The sequence below is a fragment of the Streptopelia decaocto genome (assembly GCF_964273445.1).
Source record: "Streptopelia decaocto genome assembly, chromosome: 2".
Taxonomy (NCBI): Eukaryota; Metazoa; Chordata; class Aves; order Columbiformes; family Columbidae; genus Streptopelia; species Streptopelia decaocto.
In genome coordinates, this window is record NC_138655.1 from 44,776,718 (window position 1) to 44,799,732 (window position 23,015).

The window sequence follows — 23,015 nt, forward strand, 5'->3', positions numbered from 1 at the left end:
AATGATTCAAACAATGAAACTTTGTTAATACCCCCCAAAATATATACAGAAAGCAGCATGTTCAGAGTGGGTTCATTACAATGAATGCAATTTGCAACCATTTAGAAATAATATTGACTTGACAGTTTGCAGGGTGCTGTGTCTTTTGAATAAAAAGACACAAGTTAAATTTATAAGATATGAAAATAAAAATAATAAGTTATCAAGCACTCAAAATCCTGCCAGGTCAACGAAACAAAAGTAACAAAACTTTTAATATACAAGCAATAGAATTGCTTTATATATCATGGTACTGTTAACCCTAAAAAAGCCAGAACTGACTGCTGCATCATGGAAACTTTTTGCTGCATAAGGATGTCATACTATCCATTTATAAGGAAGTACCTATGGTAGGGTGGGTTTTATTGTCTCCTGCTTTTGGGGGATTCTCCATCAAGGAGTTCTTCTGCTGGGAGACAAGGAATTCTAATGGCTCAGGAATCATGTATGTTTAATCCTGACAGTTAAAGACAGACAGTTGAATAAGTAAAGAACATGGAAGTAAAATAATCAGGAGTTTTTCATACATAAAGAAAAACAAGCAGCACAGTGATAGTGCTGTGATTATTACTGCAGGTCCCTGGTCTAAATGGCAAAGCATACTTCTGTTGAATGAACACAGGGACTTCTTGGGGATAAACAAAAGCAACAGCTACATTCTTAAACACATTGCTCTTAATGACCTGTCCTATAGAGGCCAAAATGGATTATCCTGCCTTGCCTTGGCACATAAAATCCCATATACCCTAACAACAGAAATCAATTTGCATTTGCAGGCTCACTGTCTGTACAGGCAGCAGATCTGGTCATGGGGGCTGCTTTGGGACTGGCTTTCAAAAAGCATTTCAGTCGCATCCAGCAGCTACTTGCACTAAGATAACAATAAATTGAAGTAATAGTAATACCTCCTGACTCTGACATTGCAGTGTGGTACACTGCAGGTTTGAATCTGGTGTTAAAAAATGCAGCCATGCATACCCCAAGATTGTGTTTGGTTATTTGGGAAGGTTGAAGCACTGATATGTGCAGCAGGAACCAAGCAATAAAATGCACTCAAGGAAAACTTATCGCTCGTCTTCCCCAACACAGCAGGATGTTATTTTTCTGCCACCTTCTCATCTATGTGCATTAGTAGGCTTACATAGATGGGGTGAAACAGCTAGTAAATGTTACACAAATATTTTGGCCGTATGACCCAAAATACTGAGCCAAAATGGAGACACTCAGCTGCAAGCACCTTTTATTTGGGATTAATGTTTTTGACCACTCCTCTTTGGTTTGTTTGTCACCAAATGGCAAAATCAGCTCCTTCTCTCTTGTAACCTTTAATGAAAATCTGAGTGATTTAACAGGAGTAAGGATGTCTTGCTCTATCTTGAAAGGATGAAGACATTTTCTCTGTGTTCCTATCATATCTTGCAGTACGATGCAGGCATTCCCAGTAGGCAACGGCGCGTCCCAGTTTCTGTTCCCACAGTGCTGCTACAAAACGGCTTCTCATCAACAGCCCATTTTCAGCCCGTAGGGGGGGCTGCCTGGGTTGCATGTGAACACATTTAGTGGGATGTAATGGATCAAATGAGAACTGAAATTCAGTTCTCTGTCGTGAGGAGTCTGGGGTGCCCTAATGCCAGCTCTCCTTCTATATATCATCAGTCCAAACTAACCAAGGCATTTTCTGCTCATGTCATTCAATTTTATTTTGGTTGTGTGCTGTTTGATTTTTTTTTTCCTGGGGGGTTGGAATTGAAAACTGAAACCTCCATCACCCTCATATAATGGTTTAGCTTAAATTACAGTAAGAACTCACCTTCTGTTTGCAAAAGGGCTTCCTGAGGGAACGGAGTGGGAGAAGAGTGTGTCGTTCATGCTGGTTACAGGTCGGGGGGGCCTAGAAGAAGGCAAAATATCCAGCTGCATTCATGTTGGACAAAAGAAAACTCATCAGCAACAACATTTACAGAGAATGAAATCAGCTTCTTGCTTAAAGTAGAATTACTACTGGCATCTTCTGCTTTAAGTAGCAATAGCTCTGAATTAAAGATGCTGTGTTTCTAAGCAGAAGTTAATAAAAACACGCTGAAAGGAAAAAACACTTTTGTGTGTTTTGAGGGGAGTTTTAAGCATTTTGATTAATTTTTTCCCCTGCTTTAGCAAAACAACCACGATGCCGTTTTTCCTTTCCAGTGCCTGTAGTCCAGGGTGTAGCTGCTGCTTCCAGCCAGCGAGGCTGAGTGCTGCGGCAGCAAGGAGTTCTGCAGGGGGTCACCGCCAATAAGTTACACAGCTTTTCATGAGGTTATCCCCAGTGGGAGCTCCAGGCTACCACATCCACATAGTGACCAAAGTGTCCCATAAAATACACGTACTACTAAACTGGTTTAACTGCAAAGCTTTTCAACTCCCAAATCAAAATTTAAAGTAAGTATCTAGTTTAAGAGGACCCATTAATAATGATGGTTTTATTATTACATCCTTTATTTCCTGCTCTTAGTAAAAATGAAACGAGATGGAATATTTCCTCTGTTTTTTTCTATTGTCTACTCTTAAAAAATATTTCGTGCATAATTTTTTCTTCTGTATTCATTAAGTAGACATTTCCCCTTCTTAATGGACGCCTTATGCAACACTGGGCAAAAGATATAGACACTCTGGAAAAACTAAAAAATATGTTATTAAAAATCACAGGGTTTTCAATCAGATAAGAGCAGAACCTGAAGCCATATATAATTCACATTTCAAATTGCCTAGATTTCAAGTTGGCTAATATCCCTTTTAAGCTCTGTGAAAGATCTGTGTTGCTTTCTGAATTCTGCAAATGTGCAAATGAAAATACAGTAGTCATCTGCAAAATATTCAGTGGGCTCTAATTGTGCAAGACAACCGGTCATTCAAACCATTTGTAACAAATGAAGAAAGCCGGTTCTGCACAGAAGTGAACAATTAAGATAAGTTTTCTTTATTTTGTAACTGTTAGAAAACAGCATAAATGTGGTCTTTGACAAGTCCAAACAGATTCCTCAGCATGAAAATACACCAATTATAAGAAGTTTAAAACTTGGAATAGAAAGATCTAGGATTTGGCATGTTATTTCTTTATATGAAAATATGGTTTTAACCTAACAATGTGCCTGTAGACCCACATGAAAAACTTCAGTTCTGGTCAGCCACAAATCTGAGAAGCAGCACCTTGTGCTCTATGTACTTATGGAGAAGCGTTTAATATTATTTTTCATGGACTCCTTCATCAGAGGCAGGAAGAGCTTGGATGAGGCCTTGATCAGAGCCAATCCTCTGGAAAGGTCAGTGTGGCATGAGTCTTGAAATGTAAAGATTTGAAAATAAACTTCGAGAGAATACTTAGAAACTAGTTTTATTTCATGGGTAAGCAACTGGTATTTTGTTGCCTGGGAACTGTAAGCTGGTAACTGATGCAAGAGAAACAGTTCATACCAACTACACCTGACTACTGTATTTTTCCTTTTCTCAATGCAATCACTGGCCCGTGAACACATTCAAAAACAAACCGGGCACATGCCGTGGTTTCTGAAAGATGGGTCCAACTCTGGGCTGTGGAGTCCTAAACAAAAGAGGTGAAGGGAGGAGTGGTTGGTTCTCAACGCTGTCCCAGGGAAAGAGGCAGCAGGAGCGATCCCATGGCAGAGCTCGGGCTCTGCTGTGCCTTGCAGCCATCCCACCTCTGCTGAGGGAGAAGGAAGTGGGTATGTGGCACCCACGGATCCCAGCGGATCACCACAGACACACTGCAGGTTAATGTCTTCTCTAGGCTTTATCTCACAATAAGGGTGCGAGGGAAAGTCTGTAACCCCCAAAAGAGGTCTTCCCTTTCACCATCTCTGTACACAAAGACAATTATTTATTTGGTTCTGGACTCTGATAAAAAGTCGAGGATTGGTAATATTAAGATTAACACATTTTTTTTCCAAGCTGTTTTCCTCCAATAAGTGTACTAAAGAAGAAAAATACTCACCAAGTATCTCTTATGCAGCCAAAATGAAATGGAAAAGAGATCATTAATTAAATTGTCAGTTTAATATGTATATGGTCTAAGTAGTGCATTGGCCATACTCCATTCTTATGACCCTGATTCTGCAAAAAGCATGAGAGCCTGTATGTATAAAAGGTGATTGATGCTGTTTAAATATGCAAAGTTACTCTTGTGTACAAATGTCTACAAACTCCAAGGCTTTGCAAAGGTTTGTGATTAGCATTAGTTTGCCAATTCTTCTTATATGAAGAAAACTACTATTAAACTAATCTGAGCTTTCCCAAGGTAAGTTCCTTAAAGGCTGATGCCCATGGTCATATTTCTCAGGTTCAGCTTCAATATCAAAGAGATGTCCAAACATACATATACAGTTGTGTGATACGAAAAGAACAGCAGATTTGATGGTAAAGCAAAGGAAAACTTAGCTATTGACTATAAATGTGTATTTTCTGAGGTTATTTCTAAACTTCAGAGCTGATGATACTCAAATCAACTTTTGTCAAGGAGGCAGAAAACATTCAATACTATTGAAATATGCTACATAATAAATGCACGTTATGGCATAACACATACCCACAGTAATAAACCAAATTACACAAGAGGAATTTTCCAAAGTGCTCCATGCTGGTCTAACCTCTTCACACTTCAAAAATAATGGTCCCATACGCTTAGAAGGAAATTAAATCAGACCAGTGCAGAACGCCTCTAAAAATCCCTCCATGATGTACTGGCCATGCCATTTGTCATCTCTGCAGTCTGGTGTTTCTTTTTTGTTGATAATCTTAAGTATAGAAAGGAAAAATGACTTCTCCATTGGGGGAGGGGAGGAGTTCCTCCATCAGGTTAATGACACCTTGATAACTACTTCACTAGATGAGCCTTGTATGTGTTTCTCACTTAGCTGAAAATTTTGTGTGGTACCAGTAAAGAAGAAAAACCAGGCAGTATTTCTGTCTGGTACTACTCAAAGGTGGAAGAATGATGAAAAGGAAAGGCTGTATAGTAATGCAGAGAATACTTGTTCCCACTTAAGCTGGAAGCTAATAAAAGGATATTGTTTTGTTGCCAAAATTCTTCCCTTAAATGCACATATAAACCCCCTTTTGCCTGGATTCCTGCCCAGAGCAGTTTCCCTCAACTTCTATTATGTTTAAAAATAAAAATCAGATCAGTGAGAAGACATTCCCCAGGAGGTACTGTAGCATACCTCTCCCCTCAGTTAATTTATGTGAATTATGCTGTAGATCATGCTACCTCCGCAACTTCCAGGTTTTTCACTCACGTATCATTATAGCCAATATACATTGCCAAGTTATATTGCCTTTAATCTATTAATAAAGAGAAACTGTATCATAAAACAAAATAGATGGTCGGTCATTCTCACATCCAATCACTCTAAATTCTGCCTGTATAGTTAGGAAGAAGGGAAGGTGTTAATTTCACAGCAAAGCTTTGGAACAGATCCTACTCAATTACAATACCTTCCCCTTGCCTTGCCTAAATGCATTTAATCCATACACAGTAGCCCAGTTTTTAACTACCCGTTATCCTCTGCCATACCCCCAGGCCTTCGAGGGCCTCCAGCCAACAGGGAACAGAGGCTTCTCTTTCAGTTTCACGCTCTCTGTCTCTTCCCATTTCTCTTAAGGATGGCCAAACTCTGCCCTGGGAAATGATGGCTGCCTCACCAGCAGAGCCAGGCTTTTACCCCACACACTGCAGCAGGGCAGCTCAGCAGATCCAACTCTGGATGATTCATTCCAAAGAACATCATCCTTCCCATGACACCTCCACAAGAGGTTTTAACTGACAGTCAAGCGTAACAGGGATTTGGCTCTATATATCTGTCAGAGACACCTCGTGTCTGAAGAGCAAAGCGCTCTTTTACGCCTTGAAAAAGTTTTCTGCTGTATTTGTACTTGTGATGCATCGAGCTTGATATGCCACAGCTGCCTCTCGTTTTGTTCAGAGATATAGCATCTACACTCGGTGTAAGCAACTCCTACAATGAAGCTTACTTTTGCTACAGCACACAGATACTTACACAATATGAGCCAGGTTTAGAGGTTTTTCAGGCTGGTCAGGGAACATTGGGTGCAAAGGTTCACGGCTGGAAGCACAGCTTAAAGACTTGCTAAGTGCATTAGTTAGCTTCTTAGCAGGTGATTTCTGGGAGGAACAAGGAAGGTAGAGGTCATCTGGACAAAGTAAGGTGCATACTGTTTCTGCTATAGGAAGCACAAAACAACAGGAAGCTCTACAGCTTACATACATATTGACTGACACTCCCCTTACCCCCCTCCCACCCTGAGAATCTGGTAAGGCAAAGACAGCTCAGTTTGGAGGAAAGATTACCCTCATCCTTGGAGGCCTTTAGACTGGGCTCGGGGGAGTACACGTACATGGACAGATGCAGTTGGCAGCGTATATCTATATGGACAGGTGCAGTTGTCAGCGCATATCTATATGGACAGGTGCAGTTGTCATGGCTAGGATCCTGGCAACGCTGCACTTGGGCAGTATGGAATGAAGGACAGCACAAAATCAGCGTGGCCTCGACTGGAGCTGGCTTGTACCTCTCCAGCTGGGAGTACAAGCAGAACAAATCTGTGTATGCCTGTCCGTATAGATATACCATATGGGACACCATCTCCTTCCTAAGTTGTGGGCAAGACAGAAGATTGCTGTATTCTTGCTAGAATTTCTTTCCTCAGCATCAGCACCCTGCACTGCTTAGCTGCTGTTATAAAGCTTCTCTTCCACCTCCCATGGCCGCTGCAGCCCCTGACGCACCAGGGAGCGGGAAATTTCAGAAACATGCATGGTGGGAATTGCCCCATCATGGTGACAGTGCACCAGAAGAGGTTGACACCAAAAGATGTCACTGTCACCAAAAGATGGAGAGGCTCTGTGCAAGAAGCACGCTTTTCACTCTGAGATCCCATCAGTAAGTCTAAAAAAAAAATGATCAGTATTTTCTGCTTCTGTTTGGACACTTTTTGTAGTTGAACACTTTCCTAAGGAGGGGCTCAGAGATCTTGGGTGTCTTTTAGGCGGTGTGAGAGATTCTAAGGGAATCCAACCCACTGCTCTGTGATTCAGCTTCTCTGCCAGTAAACAGGGGTACTGATCCTTACACTTGTCTCCTCCTCTGAAACACAGCTGAACATGCTGAAATTTAAAAATCTTTTTGGAACTTAACAGGAGTAGTAGTATATATGTGCACAAACATCGAATTATGACTGTAATCAAGATAATAATGAAATATTTATATTACAGAATTGCAGCCTAAATATGTAAAGTTCAGGCTTTTTCTCTTTCATTATGAATGCGATTTCACTCTGAATTCAGATGAGTTGAGTTCCACTGTGCCCATGAACAACTTTAATCTGCATGTGGAGCTCGATACAGATGCATAATAGAGAGTGCTAACCTGGTTTGAACAAATGCTAATGAATGCTACTGAAAGGCAATTGCAAACTTGAAAGAAAACATTTGTTTCTGACAAGGAAACATTTAAAACCACCAGGCATGTAGTCACGTTTTGTCTTCTGCTAAGCAGAATTCTTAAATTTTCAAATTACTTCCTACCTACAATTACAGCTCACCGGCTACAGCAAAAAAATGATTTTATAGCACAAATTGCTCTTAGGAATGGAGTCAGAGCTACATAGTGGGCACTCTCCTATTCAAAGACTAAACTCAAGCCGTTTCTGTCTAAGCAACAAGCAGCAATTAGGACCCACAAAAACAATTACAGATCCAGATCTGCTGGGAGGCATGGCAGGGGCCTGTGACTGGCATACAGAGCAAACTACATCAAATTTAACCCTTGCCTGCTTCATCCATAGAAAACCAGATATTTTAAAAGTGTTAAGCTTCAGAACTTTGTTAAAAATACAGACAAAGTGCTGTACAAACACTAGCCATTGCTATAAGAATAATTCTGTTTTCTTTTCTTTTTATAATAATATGCTTTTGCAATATTTGAGAGCAGTTAGCATTTTTCTGCTGATGTCTGGATTTGACCCCTGGAAGATGGGGATGCTCTGTGACCAAGCACTTCTGTTGGGGCTTCGCTCCAGTTCATGGAGAGCCTAGTCCCCAGGTCTGATGCCCTTTAGAGAAGGTTCATGTAGCTGTTGATACTTCTCTTCCAGCTTAGAAAAGGCATTGAATCATTTCGCTTAACAATGAAAAGGGTGAAGTGTGTTTTTCTCTACAGTAAACGCTACTGTCGATCTAAGCCTGTGACCACGCTCAAACCTACAGTGCCAGGACCATCCCAAATGCTATGCATATGCTGCAGCCACTCGACTGAATATATTGATGAACGAGCATTAAGTATTCTCCATTTCATTTACACGTAGCCAACAGCGTGTCAAACAGAGCAAGCCCATGACGATTTTACCGTGAGTCCTGTGGGGATGGGAGAAGCTGCCCTGCACCTGGCGCCCTGCTGCCAGCCTCCTGCACTGCCCCCCACCCCGGCACGCACTGCCACAGGCACCCCAGAACCTCACCCAGAAAAGACCATTCCCACCTCTGCGCTGTCCTGATGGCTCCCAGGGCCTGAGACCCCCTGACAGAGTCGCTGATCCGAACCAGCAGCCCGGCTTCCCGGCCTCCCCACGCCAGACGGCTGCACAGAGCCGCGGCCGGGGGCTTCTCCCTCGGCTGGAGGGTGAAGCAGTCTGCAGAGAGGCACAAGCCTTCCCTTACCCATGACGTGTACTCTTTCATTTGGTGCTGGTTGCTGTGGGAACCGCTGGCATGGCCCCTCCAGAAGCAGTCCTGACAGAGCTGGTAATTGTGACACTGCTGGCAGCGGTAGCGAAACCCCATCATGCTCTCGCTGTGGCAGTAGGAACACTCGACGGGGTGGAAGACTGTGCAGGAGAGAGAAACACCAAACCGTAAACCAAAGCAGAGAAACCCCCAGCAGAAGTTTAAGGACAAAGACTCAAACTGAAGGGCAAGTCCCTTCCTTGTTTCTGGCGATCTGCAGCATTGGATGCTGCCCACAGCTTTGGCCCATGAAAAGTTGAGTTTCAACCTGTGCTGAGTCACGGGCAACGCTTCCTATGCTGGGCCCCAAAGCCTTCATCATCGCTGAGCTGACACCTGCACCTCCTGCTCGCAGCAGCCAAAAATGTGTTCAGTGTCTAACAGAATACCTGGCAGAGGAAATTCACATGTGGGCAAATCCACAGTGCCCTTCAGCTGCGTTACTGGGGGAAGCTGGATGTTCTGCTGTGCTGTGAGGAGCTAAAGCTGTGTGCCTCAGAGGAAAAGTCAAACTCGGCTGTCTGATTACTGGAAGCACAAAAATGTCCTTAGGCATGTCGTTGTCGCTTAATTACTGCTGTCACATCTGTACAACCAGCATCATTTAAGCATCTATATATGGAGTTGAACACTTAGCTTTGGATGCCTGGATTTGGAAAGCTGGCCATTGAAGGCCTCTGTGTGGTCCTGTTCTCTGTTCCATGCAGAAGCAGGTAGTAACGAGGACTGAAGTCACCGAGCACACATTTTGAAGCCCCTTCCTGGCAATAACGTTATTTCTGGGTTTTTTTCCTCTCTGCAGCATGTACTCAGTTTACCACGGGGTACTGAACATCTCCTTGTTCCCAGACACCTTCTGCTTTTCTGTCACAAGGTTCAGTCTGGGAGGATTTGGATCAGTGCTAAATGCATCAAGGCTTTAATCCTTGCCAGAACTTCACAGCAGGAAGGCTTAGTGCTCTAGGCTGGGAAACGATGTGAAGCTCATAAGGAATGGGGATGGATGACAAGAGCTTGAGAAAGGTGGGGCAGATACGTGGTTCTGTAGCCAAGAAGGACTTGGGAACGTCACCTTACACACCTTGGTGCCTTTCAGTGGAAGAGGGATTTATTAGTTACAAGAACACATACAACATCCTTCTCCTTTTATCACCAAAATGGCTACATACCTCCCCTTCCGCCAGCCCCATTTTCTTGTTGGAAATATGGTATAAATACATTTATTGCCCAACAGGGTGAGTATATATGATCTTTTCTTCCTGTTCCCCTCAATTCTTTTTCTGTGCAGTGTCCCAAAGCTTCAGTTATGATAAAGGCAAACCTTCACAGGAATATTCAACAAGCCTCTTACACAATAATCTCTGAGGCAAAATACTGGGCTGGAAAACTGTTTACAAAAATCTATTTATCTCGCTAAATTAATTTTTTTTTTTTTTTGTATAAACTTCCTCCCTTTTTAAATCTTCCTTTTTTCTAGATTTAAAGTGTTGGAATAACGACTGTCAGCATCATTGCCTCCTGATGATCATGAACAAGAAATGCCCCATTAGGAACAAGTACATGCAGATAAACAAGGCAGTAAAAAGCCATTTCTTGTCTCATGTGTTTGTTTTTTTTTTCTGTTTAGTACTGGCAGTGCTGAATCTTCTGGACAGCAGAAGCCATCTGCATTGGAGCTGAAGAACTCCTCCAGAACTACATGAGAAACTGTACAGAGTTTGTGGGCTACAATTTGGTGGTGCTCACAGTGAGATGATGATGCACAAACCGCTGCACTTTCAGTGTGGCAGCACCTTCTACAAAAAGAGAACATGAAGAGTTTGGCTGGAGGACTACATCTGTGAGTCTGTGAACTCTCCCCCAGGTGCTCAAGAAGTTGGAAAGCTGAGGAAGATGTTACTGTCCAGGGACAGGCAACATGCACTGTGCGACAATCAAATGAGTTGATCTTCATGATTCCTTCCTGTCTTAAAATATGTGATCTGATAATTTTGGGGAAAGGCAACCTTGAAGAGAAAGAAGCATCTCACAGTTAAATCCTCATCTTCCACACAAGCAAAGGATAAGGATGAACCTGGAACTTCGTTTTCAGAGTATATTGTCTGGCAGTGTAGGCTTAGGAGGACATCCTTCATAAGGACCTTTTGGCTGGTATTTTGCACTGCACAGGACATCTTCTGCCAAGAATATTGCATGAACAGAAACTGCCAAGCTGTTCCCTCTCTGATGCCGTATGTCATACCTAATAAAAGTTGTGGCCTCAATAGTTTACCAAATATAAGTGTGTGAATGGATCAAGTCCTGTCACTCTTTGCTTACTCGAAGCACAGGAGGAGAGGACATGATCAGGATAATTTCCTGAGCATAGCAAAAATTAAGCTACATTCCTGGCCGAATCACCAACAGTATTCTTTAAATATTCTACCAGCAACTGTAAAAATAGCACATGTAGTCAATGAACCCAGAACAATAGCTCCTACAAAACCATCCAGAGAGTGAGAAAATCACCATGCAAAAGTTTACTCTTGTAACTCTCTTTGTAACATCTCTTACTTACCGTTTTCAACATTCGCCAGTCGATGCAGAAGTGGCAACCACACTAGACACTGTGGTGGTGGATCAGACATAAGAGTATCCAAGAAAGTGTTTAATGTGACTTTCTTCTGCTCAAACAAGCAAACAAACATGCACAAAGAATCAGTAATTAGACACATCAAAATCATTTTTATCTTGCCCTTATAGAAACACTTGGAAACAAGTTTCAGACACTGTCCACCTGTAGCCCTAGTTTACTAAAAAGAACAAGCAATACTAGCAAAGATTCTTCCGGACTATTTTTAGTGTTACAGTGTAAACTATGGATGACTAGCAGTCCTTTTCACAAGGCTGGGTTGGAGACACCCATCTCCTGTTCACTTCAAGACTCTCTTCTAAAGTCTCTGCCTGAAGATGCCTTGTGAATAAGACTGGCATTCAACTCTTCACGTTCTCATGTGTTTTGAGTAGCCCGTAACGAGGATGAACGTATGCAGGGTATCGCTATGTTTTACGAATTTTCACATGAAAAGTCACTGAAAGTACCCCAACAAAGAAACTGAAAGAAAATAATGACAAGGGAGTATAATTTCAAAACAAATACAGGGTAAGAAGAGACCATCACAGGCAACTGCGTTACTATAATCTAAGAAAATATGCTTGTCTGTTGTTGAGTGATGGCAACTAGTTATGGGTGAGCTCTAATTGTGGGATGTTGTGTCTGCACGCACTCAGGGACTGTTACTGTTCCTAAACTCTCCACAAATGTAAGAACTTAAAGATCTACGCTCCTTTATCTTTCAAAGAGATTTAAACTCTAAAATATCCCTGTTGATTTTAAAACAGTAATACAGGGCCTTAAGTTTCTTAGGTGTTTGGAAAAAGTCATCACAAATCTTAGTTCATTTATTTTTTTCAGACCTATAGGTGGCATGTCAGTTTGAGATATCTCCACCATAAATACTTGTTCTTTCCTATGTCATATACTGGCTACACAGCGTGTATCAAAGCACGCACCTACTGGGTAGTCAAGGACAGAATCAGAGAATGTTTAGGGTTGGAAACGACCTGTGGAGATCATCTAGTCCAACCCACGAGACAGACAGTACTTAAGAAATCAGCAAATTAAGATGCAAAAATATTGAGCCCTGTTGAGAATGTATGCAGACTTAATTCATAGACATACATATTTAAGTAGCATCCCCATATCCAAAGGGATTGCTAAATTTTCATATCTGATTGCATAAGCTACTGCTTTAACTTGCTAAAGAACTGTGGTTACCCCATGAGGAGGCAGAACAGCAGCTATGCAGTGACGTGAATCATCTCTGCATGTTGTGGAGTGCTTTTAACAGTTGAGGTTTCCAAATGGAGTGTTTGCACTGCATGTACATACAATTGCCACCAGATGTAAAGAAAACCATTATTTCTCTTCTACATTGAGTGATCAGTGGAAAATAGCTCAGTCTTTAACAGTCTCAAGGGTGAAATATTGCCAGATATTGGGAAATATATAAAAGCATTTGTCCCTAGGAGAAAAGACTTTAAGCTAGTTGTGAAAATGGTCTTGATTCTTTAACAAATGGAAACAGACGGAATATGAGCTCTAAATCTCACTGAAATACCACCTTTTCCCACAATATCTACAGTATGAAGGTCCAATCAAACAGCTGCCACCTGCTAGTTGTACGAATGATCTTCCCAGCCACGGAGAGTGGATAACTGCTTCCCAAACAGGCATCCTATGCTACAAGCATCAGCTCATAGAACAGCATCTTTCTTTTGGAGACCTGCTGTGGATGTTTGGTGTGGCTTTGCTGACCAGCACTGCCAGCAAATGTCTGTGCTGTCTGCAGCAGAACCAAGGGGAAAAAGCAAAACTCAGTCTAGGAAAAGAAAGGTCCTCCAGTGCCCTGTACTGCAAAGCTGAGCAGCCTTAAGTCTTCCCTCTGATCTCAAAGCAGATAAGTTGGCAGCAAACACACAACCCCTCTAAGGCAGCAAACAGATGGGGAGACAAGAACAGCTCTTCCACAAAGTAACAGGCTCTTGAATGCAGCTATAATTTAAAACCTGAGTTGCACCAACTAAAGCAACTTAGCTTCACTGACAGCTTTATGGCTGAACTCCGCTGGGGGTCACTGATTTTATGGATTAGAGAGAGCGGTGTCCCTTAAAAGGACACCTGCAGAACAATTTCCATACATTTTAAAATGCACATTTTCCTCCTGCAGGGTTTTTTTTTTTTTCAGCTGCTGGGAAAGTTGAAACTGAAATCTGCTTTCTAAATATATGCTACATGCATATGGAGTCTACGTTTGTGGAGTAACACTTAGCAAAGTGCTAAGAAAACGAAGTTACTGTCTGTCTTTTTAGTTTGGGATAAAAAAAAGAGAAATAAAAGTGGTGATAAAACTCCTTTTTGATCCACAGATTTGTATTCTGAAACAGTAAGTCATTTGTTCTGGCATTTCTGTCCATAAATTTGCTGATGAGGAAGCACTGTTGTTTCTATTTTGAATAGCTATTCAATCTACCACTGGTTCACAGATGGAGGAAAATACATGGTTTGATCAAGTAAACCAATACAATGGGGAATAATATAACATTTCTGCAATAGGAGAAATCCTTTCAGATGCAAACTGAAACAGATTTGACACTGTGAGCAGAAGATCATTCCCAGAAATTTTTCTTTGCATGAACTTGAAGAATCCATGTATCAGGGGAATGAATGGCTTCTGGTAAGCAAAAGTGATCCACAGTGAGAACAACCGAGAGAGTGCCAAACTTACCCCAAAGCAGCAACTTTTGATAACACTAAGAGTAATATGAGAGAGTGAAAGAATGACCAACGGTGTAACTAAGACTGTAAACACCATTTATCATAGTGTCATAGGGATATGTTGTTTTGAGTCTCATTACAAAACTTTGGTTCATCCCTAGTGAGGACGTAATGGGAACGACATAAAGTAAATTTAAGTGAAATATCAGACTAGATTTACAAGAGCACTTGGCTGCCTACAGATGCAAAACAGCAGCTTTGTACATCTGCTGTGCACCTACACCAGCCAGACACCAAACTCTTACCAGTTTTAAATGGCTGTGAACTAAACGATCCAATGCCTGTTTGGAGACTTTGTTTCTTAAAGCACCTTGGTCCACTGATTTGGACGCAAAGTCAATGGAAGTGCCATTTTTGATGGCCGCTTACATAGAAAATGAGGCCTGAATGACATTTTTTCAAGAGGGTTTTTTTTTTTAATCTTTAATATAGCACGTCCAACATGCAAAGCTTGAATGCTCTGTTGCCATACAAGAGCACTCTTTTATTATTTTAACACCATACTACTAAAAGTCACTTTACTATGTAAATTCTTCAATAGAAGATGAAGTGCTGTCTTATGTCTCCCTGTGTGAAACAAGACTAGTTTCACATACTGCACACATTACGATTTAAAATTATTTGGGAGATGACTCCATAAATGAATTTTAATAATGCCTTTCAGCTGACTGGAGTGACCATTGATTAGTGATCAAAGTGAGGGAAAACAAAAAATAAGACTCTGTTTTGCATGCAAATAACACTATTCCTGCTCCATTCAGCGTTATTTGTTGAACGATATTCAGTTAGTGAATGGAAGGATAAAGAGATGGAAAATACTATTTTATTTCTAACATTTTCCCAGTTTCAGCATCTTCCCTTACTTTGTATTTATGGAATTATGCAGTGTGATGTGCAGCAAGAGTTAGAGGGATTCTCTCATTCCCCACTGGAGATGTGGACAACCAGCCCTGATTACAAGATCTTTGGAAGTGCAGGTATTATCTGCAGGCAAAATAACTGAACTCAGTGCACCATCAGAGCCTAGTGAGTTGAGAAAAAATCTCATATTTTCTTCAGGATAAATTCATTGCCTTCCTGACCCTATCTCACTGATGTTATCTGTAAGAGACTAGGGACTTTCTAATATGTACTGACTCCCATTTTCAATAAAGGTGTAAGGCAATTTTCTCCTCACTCGTAATCTTCTTGGGTGTGTACGTCAACACTCGGAAAACATGTAGTTTGATGTTTTCAGTGGGACTTGAGCTTTGTATAGAAAAGCTGAAGTCTCACATACACTTATAGTAACAACTAACTGGAGTGGAGAATTGCATGTCTTGGATATTTATATTACCTAAATGTAAGAATCTAACTTAGACGTTTAAATTAGGATGTTGGTCTCCTCAGGATCCCTAGTTTAGGAACATGTAGGCTAAGATCCTGCTCTGAATTACTTTTTGAGTAATTACTCTTCTCCGTGGCTAGATGGGGAAGCTATAGAGACTCGCTTCCTATTGAAGTCACTTAACCTACATGCCCGAAATCAGCAAAGTGGACCTTCCTTCCGTCCAGCCAGGTGTTTTCTCGGCAAATATGCACAGATGCGTAAGAATGGAATAATGTCTTGGCCTGCTCTGAAGGGTGATTGAGATCCTGTGTCTAGGATGCTCACTCTTCAGTTACCTGTTGCGAGAAGCAGGATTTTGCTGACTGTTCAGTATAACCAAATGAAGGCCCTTCGAAAACAGCCGTGGGCAGCTTGAGAACCTCCCGCAGAAACATGTCATATCTGCCATAAACCATCACGCCACTGGAGTCGGAAATCATTGAGAAAATATCTGAAGGGGGAAAAGACAAGGACACAGCAACTTCAGAGAGAGCTACAGATGTGCTCTGAATTCAGTATCATCTGACTTCAATGAGAAGTGCTAAACAAGATGTTCTGTTTATGGAATCCCCCACTACTACTGCATCTTTAATTATAATCCCTCTCAATAGAAAACAAAGAGAATGATTTACATATGTAAAAAGTAGCTGATTTTGACATTAAAATATTCCTGCTCTTTTTTTTCATTGCGTGTGGTCGTTTTTTATGCAAAGTCTGATGCATGGCATGAGGCAATAATTTAATCAGATAAGAAGGATCTAATTTGACAAGATGCACAACATCAGCTTTTTGCTTACTGCCAGCCTACCATGTCAAATTGAAATCTTGACAATGAGTTCATTAAGTCAGTTATTATTATTTTGGACACACAAAGAACTGAAAGTCTTTCAAATGCATTGCTTTTCACTCTCCTACATTTTTTTCTTTTTCTGTTCATGTATAAAAATATCACAGTTTTATTATTCCAGAGATGCATTTTTCTCAGCCTTTACATTTCCCCTTGTTTAAAATTATCCAAAGCTTATCAGGGGATCACAGACTAAGGAACATTTATCAATTTTCAGGCTGTCATGTCAGCTGCTTCATTTCCATGAACCTCGAGGGGAAATTCTGACAACAGGACTCTGGGACTGCTGATCCAAAAAAACAGCATCGTTCTCCAGCCTTCCGCTGGATGGACCCTGCTTCTATTCTTAAAGCAGACTAAGGAACAGTGTTCAATTTATTATTTATGATTTATAATCTAATTCAGTCTGTATGTGAGTTTCTAGGTAGAAAAAATATATTAAAAATGGCACTAAATTTAGAAGACTGAATTAGCACCTGGGATTTCTACATATCTACTCTAATCAACAACAATTTGTAAACTCAGTTATCTTTGGCTGTGGTAGAAGGCTCAGAGGAAACGGAAGGTTGACATTAATCCTTTGGTCAAAAAGTCTGAAAAGTTGTGCTCTGGACCTGAGCTGCAGACAACATAGCACTGAACAGAAAGTTTTTGACTACAGCTACAAGTAAACTATGCCTTGGCTATTGGGGAACTGGGAATAAATCCTGTGAAATGGGAATCAGTTCTCTAAAGCAGATGGAATTAGTATGTGGCCTATGGGAAGAAATATAAATAGTGTATAAATATATTGTACTTGTAAGTGTGAAATGAGAGAGATGTTATTAAAAACAGTCTAAAGAAATTGCTAAATGATACCTCATGATGTTGAACATTTGAGGTACTTACCTATACTCTGAATTCAACCATCCCATCCCTCCAAGAAAATAAAATCCATCAATCAGAACCTCAATATATGCAATTTGGCTTAAAAAATATGAAGTCAGCTGTGAAGTTCAGCTAAGCATTTAGTGGGATTTACTTGGAGATATAGATAGTGCAAATCCCAAACCCAGCCACGAAACTATAACTTATCCTACTTCTGTCTTTTCCTACCTTTACTGTTATCTCTCCAAGTACAAAAATTATTAACAGGTAAGAAATGTCACACAAGAGACTTACATCTTAATTTGTCCATGATCTTTCCTCCACAAAGAGTTGCCAAGGCCATTTTGACAGCAAAAACGGAAATTTTACCATGTCCTTCCCTGTTCAGAAGTAGAAAGTAGACATATTATATAATATGAACCTCTTTCCATTTAAAATTTGTATCATTGACACGACATATTATAATGTACACTGTAAGTGGATTCCCATACAAAGAAATAAGACTTTTAAAATCAAAGTTTATTTTGTGGGAAGACACACCAGTACATTGTTCTGTAAAGATCTTGGAAGAGATTTATTATGTATAAGAAGCTCAGTATTAAACTGTTTATCTCATAATACACTAAGGTGATGATTATTACTGCTATTAGTGCTACAGTAGCACTGGAAGGCATCTATCACATGCAGGGTCTCCTTGTCCTAAGTGCACTATGTATCTTCTGTCTCGCGAAGAGTGCAAATAAATGCAAAAATCAACACTGGGAATTAAAGTGAAAAAACATAAAAGGCTCACACAATTGCACAGGCTGTGTATTGTACCTGTTAATAAGTTCCAACAATTGCCTTTTAAGTGATACACCCGACCGCCATGAACCTTTAAGAAGGACTTTGCTGAAAAATGGGGAATATACCTTCATCCAGAATGAACAAAGGACATTTGCTGTGATATACAGAAAAGTCTTGTCCCCTGGTTTGTTCAAGCTGAGGCTATGCCTGGCTCTCTATTTCCAACTTAACACGCATAATACTATTAAATCTGAAATGCACACAGGAATATGCCTTGGGGCAAAAAGACATAGTTTTTTCTGTAAATTCAGCCACTTTCAGGTAAAAAGAAAATACTTTTTTTTTTTTTTTTTTTTCCTCCCTGGAAGGATCAGACCACACACTGCACTCTCAGGATGCTGTGTTCACCTTTGGTATGTTGCCAACCCTTCCTTCGACTGCCTTGAAGCACGGGATGCCTTAACTGTAATGCTCCTCGTGCTGTCCCTTTTATCCCTCTGCAGTCTTGATGGTCCCTACTGATTACCCACCACTATGGAAACCTTGCTGTATTCGAGCTGCATGAGTACCACACAGCTTCACACACTGCAACACACTCTGAGCTCCTAAAATACTAATCTAAGTCCAGTGTTGACAGGAATGGCAGCACAAATATGCTGTGATGTTCGGTCCCTTTCCTACGATGAGAATGACCACGCTCTCCTAAGTTCATTTGCTTTTTAATGGGGTTTTTTGGATTCCAAACAGTGACATGTGGTTTTTCTTGGAATTCTCAGAGTCTTACTGTAAAGCATTAAGAGTCCACAATTGTACTGAAGCAACTTTTATCTGTCATCCAAAATCCTTAGCATTACTTAACAGTAATAGCTGTTTAATGACATCAGTGAGAACATGCTGCCATTATGCTTCAAAAAAGAGACAGTCAGCCAATAATTATGAGATTAGCAAAGTGGTACCCACATCTCCTGCTAAATTCTACTGATAGGACTAATGATGAAACAAGATAATAAAGTTTTGAGTCATTTTTTGGAGGTGGAGTTTCTGTGACCTTCAGTCTTTATCAGGGAACATTGCGTTTATAAGATATTTCCTGTTAAAATATATAAAATCATGTCTTGCATAAGATAGTCTAACCGCATTGGCAAAAGCAATATATAGAAATTCAGGTCTTCATGAATATTTCTGAAATTGCTGATTGTCACTCATAATTCTACTGAAGAAGATTGTGTCTGATCAGAACTAGAAGATAAACTGATTCTGGAAAGACACAGAGTCTGTGACTGTGTCTGTCTCTCTGCTAACTCCAAACCAGACTAATAACATATTTGTAACATATACAAATGTAGTAGACATGAACGGTATACTCACGTCAGTACATTAACACATGCTACGTGCTTCACCGCTACATTCATTAAGTCAGTCAGGTTTTAGAAAATGAGTCAGTTCCCTAAGCTTGGTTGGCTAATAATCTTTCAAGTTTTACGAACTGGATTTAGTTCTACGCCAGTGTAACCCATGATTCTAAATATTAATTCTAAATATTCTTTAGACTCATTTAAAATTATGCTTTTTGTCATAAAATCAACTAGATATTCAAACAAAAAGAAATAAATTCATTACTTCAATAATTAAGAAATAAATCTTTACTATATTCTTTAATGCTGACTTTCATGCACATTTTCATTACATTGTGTTCTCTTTCACTGGCTTCATAAGATTAAAATAATAGTATAGGAATTTCCAGACTTTTGTATTTCCATCCTTTGTTGACTGGATTCCAATTTGTGTAAACCAGGACCTAGCACTGTTATGGCTGAGAAACTGGTAATTTCATATTCTTTTTGTGTTTTGTCTTTAGACCTTTCAAACTTTTTCTACACTGTTTCATCATGAGGTTTTCACCTGCCTTTAAAAGACTTGTTATACTTAAGAAAAAAAATGTTAAGTGGAAGCAGTAGTGTTATTAAGAAGCAATGGAAGAATTGGAGGAAAAAATAAAGCCCATGTGGAAGTGCTTCAGATTTAGATTATTTTTCCCAGTAGGTTTAGTTACATTTACTAATAGGATTATATTCTTGAATGGCAGACACATATCAACTTGCCTTCAGTTTTCCATCCCAGAGCCATCGGCTTTTCCCCTACTCAAGTGGTTATGAAACAGAGGAACAGAAAAAGAAAACATTTATCTCTTAAATCTCTCATTTGAGTCAATTAGTTTTGACACTGTATTTTGCATCAGTCATTTTTATTCATAAAAGCAGCACTAGAGCTAGTATAAATTCAATTTACCCTCCAAATATATATGTGTGTGTGCATAAATATACGCACATGCACGTATAAATAAATATGACTGAATAATGGACAGGATAATCGGCCTAAGACTCGCCAATATCATTTGGATCCAGAAGTGCCCTAAGCTATGTCTAAGCACTACAGACACCCTTGACTGGCAGCACTGGGGCCTCAGTGTTCACTGTGTAAAAGCAAATGCTGAAGCAGTGTCTTGCAGGAGCACAGACATCTCTACTGAAATCGGGGCTCCCTGAAAGAAGCTTTAGGCTGGCTAATGCAAAGAGATATAAATTTTACTAGCAGAAATAGGAGAGGATAGAGAATATTTTCATTTTATATAGCATCTCTCTTACTGAAGTTATTCTTCAGGTCCCTACAGAAAAGCACTAGAAGCATAAATGATGGCAAAGGCAAACCTTAAAGCTGATGTGGACTTGGTAACAACACAGGATGGAGTATTTAGGAAAGGAAATGATGGCACGGGCAAACCTTGAAGCTGATGTGGACTTGGTAACAACACAGGATGGAGTATTTAGGAAAGGGAATGATGGCAAGGGCTTAAGGTTGTCTCCTGCTGCTTGGGGAAAAAAAGGCAAAAAATCATAGAATCATAGAATGATTTGGGTTGGAAGGGATGTTCAAACGTCATTTAGTCCAACCCCCTGCAATGAGCAGTGCCATCTTCAATTAGATCACGTTGCTCAGAGCCCCGTCCTGGAATGTCTCCAGGAATGGGGCATTTACCACCTCACTGGGCAACTTGTGCCAGTGTTTCACCACCCTCAGTGTAAAAAATTTCTTCCTTGAATCTAGTCTGAATCTTCCCTCCTTTAGTTTAAAAACATTACCTCTTGTCCTATTTCAACAGGACCTGCTAAAAATTCTGCCCCCATCTTTCCTATAAGGCCCTTTTAAGTACTGAAAGGCTGCAATAAGGTATCCCTGGAGACTCCTCTTCTCCAGGTTGAACAACCATAACTTTCTCAGCCTGTCCTCACAGGAGAGGTGTTCCAGCCCTCTGATCATCTTGGTGGCCTCCTCTGGATCTTCTCCAACAGGTCCATGTCTTTCCTGTGCTGACAACTCCAGAGCTGGGCATAGGGGTGGGGTCTCACCAGAGCAGAACAGACGGGCAGAATCACCTCACTTGCAGGTGACATGCTTTTAGACACCAGAGCAGAAGGTTTCTTCTTCAAACATGTGGCTGCATAGAGAGAGAGCCTCTCCCCAGTGCAAGAGCCGCCTGACAACACCCACAGACCATACAAGGCCAAGTCCAGCTCCAGGGCCTGAATTTGCCTTTCACGTCAGCAAGGAGCGTGGTACCAAATGGATGACAGTGACATTTGTCAGGATGTCTCTAGCAATATTCCTACTGAGATAGCCATATGCTGGTGAAAGCTGTGAAGAAGTAACACCACATCTTTAGAAACAGCGAATGTGTCCCGTGAAATGGACATTGTGAAAATACCATTCTTTTCATTAACTAGGCATGAAGTAGTGCCTCCCCAAAGCTTTAAGATTTCTTTTTCAAATGTAACAAAATTTCTTTTTTTTTTTTTTTTTTTTTTTACTTGTAACCACTTTAATCAGGGCAGCCAATGTCAGAGATTACAATAATGAATTCCCATTTTCACAAACAGGTTTCAGAGAAGAAATTTTCTTGGAATCAAGCTACATTATTTCATTTAAGAGGGCAAAATTCATAATGACCAAATCTATGAAATGCATTTTTTGCTGAGCTTCCCTCATACATGCTAGCTGGCCTGTATGGCTTTCAGTGATTAGCAAAGGGCGAAAAGAGAAGGAATTAAACACTTCACAGCTCTGAATAGATGGATGAGCAAGAATTTATACTTTCAAAAAAGATACTGAACATCTTTATGTATTGAACTCAGTATGATTCAAATGTACATTTGATTAAGCAAGGGCATGAATATTTCAAGCTCCTCTGGGTAGACTGGGTCTGTTCCAATAGCCCAGAGCTCACAGCTCCATTCGTAGGACAGGTACATCAAGGGACAGAGGAAAATCATCTATGATCTTGTCAGTTAAGTTCTGCAGCCGGAATATCTGCATTGCAATCTTGAATCAGTGCTGAAGATGATCTAGCACAGAATATTTTACAGTCTGTTTAAAAGGAGTCTTTTTGGGAACAGCTCGACTGAATGAGGCTGATGTTCCACCTGGCTGCCTGCGCAGGCTTTGGCGCTGGCCCGGGATGAATTTTTCAGAGAGGTTTGAACTTGTCATCTTTTTATAAAGTACTGTGTGCCAGTGTAGGAAGTATGCTTTTATTTCATAAAGCCAGTTAATCACTGTAGACCTTGAAGTAAAAGCTATTGCCCAATTTTTATGTGCGCTTAAAAACACAAATTAGGCATGTTTTTGTCCTAGTTCTTTAAAGTCCAACTGCCTCATTCTGCTCACTGGTTTTGGTCTGCTGGGGTACACTACCACATGATGCTGACTTGCACACACTAACACCCAATTAATCTGAATTCTATTTCTACTCATGAATTCTGAATTTGTTAACTTGTAGTTTTGTAAGTTTGCACTTTGGTTTTGGCTTAGCATGAAGAAGCACTGGAGTCAGTGTCACATGAAATCTTACACATGATAATTTTTCCCCACTTTTTTT

The 23,015-nt window shown here is 40.4% G+C and overlaps 1 protein-coding gene across 24 annotated transcripts in view; it reads right to left on the reverse strand.

Annotated features, from left to right (window-relative positions):
* The window catches only part of DTNA (dystrobrevin alpha), a 230,317-nt gene that overhangs the window by 44,095 nt on the left and 163,207 nt on the right, over positions 1-23,015 (reverse strand). For all 24 annotated transcript variants that reach the window (XM_082043803.1, XM_082043805.1, XM_082043791.1 and 21 more), the window contains 6 exons: positions 17,591-17,676; positions 15,879-16,033; positions 11,394-11,499; positions 8,771-8,937; positions 6,093-6,217; positions 1,850-1,930 (listed from right to left, as the gene is read on the reverse strand). In XM_082043803.1, coding sequence (XP_081899929.1) covers positions 1,850-1,930; positions 6,093-6,217; positions 8,771-8,937; positions 11,394-11,499; positions 15,879-16,033; positions 17,591-17,676 — 720 coding nt within the window. The remainder of the gene's footprint in view (positions 1-1,849; positions 1,931-6,092; positions 6,218-8,770; positions 8,938-11,393; positions 11,500-15,878; positions 16,034-17,590; positions 17,677-23,015) is intronic.